Source organism: Gavia stellata, chromosome 11, assembly GCF_030936135.1.
Source record: "Gavia stellata isolate bGavSte3 chromosome 11, bGavSte3.hap2, whole genome shotgun sequence".
Taxonomy (NCBI): Eukaryota; Metazoa; Chordata; class Aves; order Gaviiformes; family Gaviidae; genus Gavia; species Gavia stellata.
This window is the reverse complement of record NC_082604.1, coordinates 7305700-7312166: the sequence shown is the minus strand read 5'-3', so window position 1 is coordinate 7312166 and position 6467 is coordinate 7305700. Positions and strand designations below refer to the sequence as shown.

Here is a 6467-nt window from a genome sequence, read left to right as displayed (position 1 = left end):
TGGTTGCGTTGCGGTTGCAAAGGTTGTTATTCCTGGTAGCCGGTGCTGTGCCGCTAATCAGCACCTCCAGGATCGAGCCCTGCCTTCAGGTGTCATTTAAAAAGGGAGCGAAACGGGCACTGGGGAGGAAGCGGGCGGCGGCCGGCCCGGCCCGGGCTGCCCGCGGGGCTGGAGGCGCGGGCTCCCGCGGGCACCTCCGCGCTGCTCTGCCCACCGGCGCACGGAGCTCCCGCGCGTAGGTAACACAGGAAGACGCCTCCGTTTTCCAGCCCTTTAACAGATAAAATCTGATGAGTTTTCATCGAGGCCACAAGATTTTATTTCCCGCAGTACATTTTGCTAATTCTCCCGAGCGCCGGGGTGCAGGACAGACCCTCCCCACGCGCCGGGTTTGCATGGAACCTTATTCTCCCGTGTTTGTTATGGGCATAAACACTCCACCATCTTAAAGACTGGTAGTATTGGGGGAAAGAGGAGGAAAAAAAGGGAGGAAACTAGAAATACTTGAAACGGTAGCCCGGTGACTGCCCTGCTTTGGTAGCTGTGCCGAGGAAGGGAACGGCGCTGCCGGCGCCGCGGGGACGGAGCGCGCCCCGGCCCTGCCCGGCTCCCGGCGCTCGCCGCCGCGGCGGGTCCCGCTCGTCGGGGAAACGGGGCTGGGGACAAGGCGCGCCTGGGTCCGCTTTTAGATCCGTGTCCGTGCCGCCCCTACGCGAGCCAAATTAACGCGGGTTAATGTAGTTGCCGCCGCGGCGTGCTGCGGGCTAGAGCGGTCCCGAAAGGTGCTTCCTTACGGCTGCACGGCGGCACTAGCCGCGTGTCCGTCCCCGGGAGCTGAGGCGCGGCGTGGCACCCGGAGCGGAGTCCTACTCCGGAGCCGGAGGACAGACAAAGGGGCTGTATCGCCTGCCCCCGTCCGGGTCTCGGTGCGGGAGGAGGGAGCTCGGCCCCGGAGGCTGCGGGCGGCGGCTTGGCTGCGCCGGCCGAACGGGAGCGGGGCGCTCCGAGCCAGGGGCGTCCCGTCGCTCCCCGCCAGAGACACGTTTTCTCTCCAAGAGAAAAACAAAAAATGTTCGGGAGAGGAAGCCTGCCACAGTTTCAAACAAACCGACCCCAAAGCTTCCAGGTAGAAATCGGCTCTGCTGCCTGCACGGGGGTGAGTAGGAAAAAAACCCACTTGGTCTACTCGAGTCTTATCAGCGCTGCAGCTGAAGGCACGGCTTTCACGGGAAGCCTTGTCCGGGCTGCCGGGGCAAGGCGGGGGGGCGGCGCCCTGCCCCGTGTCCCCGCGGCGCTCCCCGGTGCCCTCGGCGGAGACCCCCGTCGCTTGCCGTGCCCCGCTCCGCACGGCGGTTCCACCCGCGGGTACGGACTCAGCCGCTTCCCAGCCGGAATACTGGACCTGGGGCCGCAGCGGAGGGTCCCGTGCTCTGTTCGGGAAGGGGAACCCGGCCCGGCTCGGTACCGGAGAAGCACGGCGAAGCCCCGATTTGCAGCCCCTCTCGGGGAGCTTCTTAGCGGGGTTGCGCCGCCGGGGCTGAGCCCCGCTCTGCCCGCCTCCTTCCCGGCTTCCCTGCACCGGGAACGGGCTGGGGCCGGGGCTGTTCTGCCCCCCTGTGAAGAAAGCGAGAGCCCTTTTCCCGCCGCCCCTCAGCGTCCCGCGGTGGGATCTGCCCCTCGCCGCAGCGGGCCAGGGTCCGGGCACCGGCGCCGTGAGCCCCGCTCCACTCCTAGCTCCCCTCCTGCTTCCCTACCCCCGAGGGCGGCTGCAGGCCCGGTCCAGGAGCAGCTCCGCTGGCTCCTTCTGCACTCCCTTTGTCCGGGTTTGTTAGACTCCTGCCCGGCCCCGGGAGCGGCGGCCGGCGGGGCGCGGGCTCGGGCTCGCCCGGGCGCACCGGCACCGACAGATCGGGCCGCTCCCCGGGGTCGTGGCGGGATCCCCCGCTCCTTCACCGGGGAAGGGCTCGCCGCGCCCCTCTGCTCGCTGCCCGTCCCTGTTACTTGCATTCCCCTCGCTGCGACGTTCCTGTGAGTGCCGGTAAGACCTCAGCTCCCCGCTTAACTGCAGCTACAGTCCAGGCTCAGCTTTAGTGGTGTGCTCCTACGTGTTCAGGTGGTTCTTTAACGTCCCAAGAAGGGCTTAATTAGCACCGGGGAGAGGGGAGAGCCCGACAGCGCCTGCCTGCCCTTGTGTCAAACGTTCCAGTAGCCGCACACGGGGCTGCGCGCTCACCTTTGCCGCTGCCCGGCCCGATCGCCGCTCCCAGCGCTGGGCTGAGCCTCTGCCCTGGTGCTCATCCGAAATCCCCCTTGGTGGGGCTGTCAAAAAAGCCCAGACAAGCCCCTCGGATGTCAAATGTCCTCTGCGAGCGAGCGAGCCCTGGTAAGGAGCTGCGCGCCCGGCTTAGGAGTGGAAAGGCAGGAATCTGCCATTTGGCGGAGGTGATGACACAGGCAGCCGCGCTGTTACACCTGCCCCGGCCCTCGGCGCGGAAATGCCGGCGAGGGGGAGCGCCGAGAGCAGCGTGGGTGGCCGGCAGAAAGAAGCTAGCCCCGGCCCTGGGGAGCCCGGCAGCCCCGGCCCCGGGCGCGCCGTCGGGGCACAGCTGGCTCCGGCTGCCCCGCCGCTCTGCGCGGAGCGAGCCGCCGGGGCCCGGCCGGGGAGGAGAACCCTGGAAAGCGTCTCTCCTGCGGGCCTGAGCCCTCCGCAGTTTCGTTTGTGTGCTTTAGGGGGGTGCTTAGGGGGCGGCGTGCGCTGTTCCGCGGCTGTGTGCGGAAATCTAGGGCCCTCGTTTCTGTGACCAGATTGATGCAGTCCAGGTTTTAGGGTATGCGTTTCTCCGCCGATGGGAGACAAGGGGTTTGTTATATGGCTATAGGCGAAGATGCAGAAACGTATTTTAACCGAGAAATATGGTAGTATATGGAAATACAATACCTCGCCGAAGGGCTGTTTTATTTCTCGCTTAGAAGACGTTTCTACATCTTCGACTGCCTTCACCCACAAATCGCCTCTCCCGGGGAGGGGAGCAGGGACCCGTGGCCCTTGGCCGGGCAGAGGAACTAGAGATCCGTGCCCGGGACGCCGAAGCCCCAGGGCACCCCGGCGGGAGAGGCCGGCTGCACCGGGCACGCCGCTCGAGAGCTGCCAGCCCTCCGGGCTGGCGTTTGGCTACGCGAGCTGATGTAGCACGCAAAATCCGCGGGGCGGGGAATAGCGCTGCGCGGCGGTTCGCGCTCAAGAAAGGCAGAAGCGAGTCTGAGGACCGTGACCGGCCGGCCCGCGGATTGCGGGCGCCGAGCTGTGCATGTAGCTCCTCTGAGGGTCGCTTCTGGGCAGCCCGAGAGGGGAAACACCGAGTTGTGCTTGAGTACGGGCGGGGAGGTCGGGTCCGTGCGGGCAAATCCCCGGAGCGGAGCCGTACCGGCAGCAGCGGGCTCGCTGCAGCGCCGGGCCCCGAGGACGGAGCGGGGGCCGCGGTTGGGGAGCGCAGGTGGTCCCGGAACCGCGGAGCTCGGCCCGGCTCCTGCGGCAGCCGGCGGCCGCGTTGTCTGGCAGGGGGGTTCAGGGGGACAAAGGGGGCCAGGCCGCTCCGGTGCCGGGGCTCGGGCTGAAGGCTCCGTTAGAAATCAGTGCAAAGCATCCTCTGTCCGCCTGCCCGCTTCTGTACGCGCGGCTGGAGCAGCCCCGTGTTAGTGGTTTATTATTACACGACACCTCTTGTGCTCGGGCCAGCTGAGCCTTCCTCTCTGCTGCTCGGGGAGGCTCTACCTGAAGGCAGAAAAGGGGAAGGAGACGGGCAATGTCGGTGCCACAGACGCTGCTCCAGGAACCGTGTGGAATAAGCCGGAGCCCTCCAGGGGAACGAGCAGGAGAGCTGCCCGGCGTGTCATCCCCCTCCTCGCCAGCCCGCCCCGGCCCTCGGGGCGTCTTTCAGCCCCGCAGCCGCGCTGGCTGCCTGCGCGTACTTCGCGGGGAGGGAGAAGGCGCGACCCGACACCTCTTGCTCTGTGCCTCCTGCAAATAAGGGCTGCAAGAACCGACTTGCAGGGAGCGGCAACAGCCTCCTTCTGCTCCCCGGGCGCGACCGGTTGGCGGGGCCCGGGGCCAAGACATATAAACGCGACCGCGTGTGCGGCTGGACGTGTGACAGCCGCCGGGGCAGGGGCGAGCGCCGCGGCTGCGGGCACACCCCCTCTCGCACCCGCCGCCTCCAGCGCGGCCCCTCGCCGGGCGGGAGGGGAGCGCAGCGCCGCGGGCCCCGGCGGGCTCGCCGGGCGGGCGGCGGAGGCTCGCTCAGCGCACCCCCGGACGCGCCCCCCCTCCCCCGCCCCCGGCGGCGCGGCCGCGCCGGGGCGGTTCCGCGCCGCTCCGCGGGGCCACGTCGGGCCGCGTGTGCGCGGGGCTGAGCGCGGCGCCGTGACTGCGGGGTGAACTCGGCCGTGCCCAGCGGCTCGGCGGCGATAGGGGAGCGGGCTCCTGACGAAAGCGGAACTCGGCCGGGCCCATACAAATCAGAAAAGAGCCCGGCCGCCGCGGCAGAGGGGAGCGGAGCCCGCGGGGGCAGGGACGCCGGCGCCGCCGCGCTGCACGGACCAGCGGCGCCGCGAGAGGCGCCTCCCGATCTCCGTCCCGGCTTCGGCCCCGGTCCCGGCCCCGGTCCCGGCGAGTGCGGGGCGGGACGGCCGCCAGCACCGGGCTCCGTGCACCGCGCACCGGTCAGCGCGCCGCACCGCGCGGCGCTGCGCTGCGCGCCCCGGGCGGCGGGGCGGCGGACGCGGGGCACCATGATGAGCAGCTACCCGGACGGCGAGGACACGGTGGCGCTGCTGGCTCATGACACCAGCGGCAGCAAGGAGCCGGAGCGGGGCAAGGAGGAGCTGAGCGCCGACAAGGGCCCCGAGAAGCCGGACCCCTCGCAGAAGCCCCCCTACTCCTACGTGGCCCTGATCGCCATGGCCATCCGCGAGAGCGCGGAGAAGAGGCTCACGCTGTCCGGGATCTACCAGTACATTATCAGCAAGTTCCCTTTCTACGAGAAGAACAAGAAGGGCTGGCAGAACAGCATCCGCCACAACCTCAGCCTCAACGAGTGCTTCATCAAGGTGCCCCGGGAGGGCGGCGGCGAGCGCAAGGGCAACTACTGGACCCTGGACCCGGCCTGCGAGGACATGTTCGAGAAGGGCAACTACCGCAGGAGACGAAGGATGAAGCGGCCCTTCCGGCCGCCCCCGACCCACTTCCAGCCCGGCAAGACCCTCTTCAGCCCCGACAGCTACGGCTACCTCTCCCCGCCCAAGTACTTGCAGTCCACCTTCATGAACAACTCGTGGCCGCTGGCGCAGCCCCCCGCGCCCATGCCCTACACCTCCTGCCAGATGTCTGGCGGGAACGTCAGCCCCGTCAATGTGAAAGGACTCTCGGGCCCGGCGTCCTACAGCCCCTACTCGCGGGTGCAGAGCATGGCGCTGCCCAGCATGGTGAACTCCTACAACGGCATGGGCCACCACCACCACCCGCACGCCCACCACCCCCAGCAGCTCAGCCCGGCCAGCCCCGCGCCGCCCGCGGCCCCGGCCGCGAACGGAGCCGGCCTCCAGTTTGCCTGCGCCCGCCAGCCCGCCGAGCTGTCCATGATGCACTGTTCCTACTGGGAGCACGACAGCAAACACAGCGCCCTGCACTCCCGCATAGACATCTAGGGAGGCTCCGGCCGGCCGCCGCCACAGAAATGCCCTTGCCCCGGCCCCGCTGCCCCTCTCCGATCCCGCCGCCTTCTCCTGTGCTCCCGTGCCTCTCCTCCTCCTCCTCCTCCTCCTCTCTAGCTGCGGACTTTTCTCTCTCTGTGCCCAAACTGGTGCGGTGGGAAAATAGTAGCCCTGCTCCGCGTGTAGTGTAAGTGTAGGAGCCGTCCTACGGTGAGGAGAAGGCAGTGTAAGTGTGGGAGCTTCCCCCGCGGGGCCGCGCCGGCTGCCTTAGGCGAGCTCGGATTTAGCGGTCGCTTCTCTGCTCGTGTCTTTGTTTGTTTGTGAGGGGCTGGGGGGGGGGAAGCATGTAATTAAAATTAGGCTGTTTAGCCCTAAAATTCTGCTCGTGCCCTAATCTTTTTGGGCTCAGCCTTGGGGAGAGTAAAGCGGAGCTTGTAAATAGCAGAGGCATTTCCACGCGTGGCGGTGCGGGGCTGGCAGGGCCTAGACACTGCCGTGTGCCCGCGGTGCTCGTCCTCCTCTTCGTCTTATCTTTCTTCTTCTTCTTCGGTCTGCAAAGCACTGCGCTTCTTCCGAGCTGTGGCTTCTCGTCAAAATAGTACTTACGTGGGGACTGCTGTAACAGCAGGAGATGTGCGATATTGCTGGTTATTAGAAACCAACAAACAAAACCCGCCAGGGTCACTCGTGAAACGTTTCGGCAGCGGTAAATATATTTTTTAAAGGAGACAATGTCCTCTGAGGTCTTAAAAGTAATT

General features: G+C 67.2%; 1 protein-coding gene across 1 annotated transcript; it reads left to right on the top strand.

Moving 5' to 3' along the window:
* Positions 1–4788: 4788 nt before the first annotated feature.
* On the top strand, positions 4789–5703 carry FOXL2 (forkhead box L2). The gene has a single exon (XM_059822915.1). The coding sequence runs from the start codon at positions 4789–4791 to the stop codon at positions 5701–5703; it is 915 nt and encodes a 304-aa protein (XP_059678898.1).
* The last annotated feature ends 764 nt before the right edge of the window (positions 5704–6467 follow it).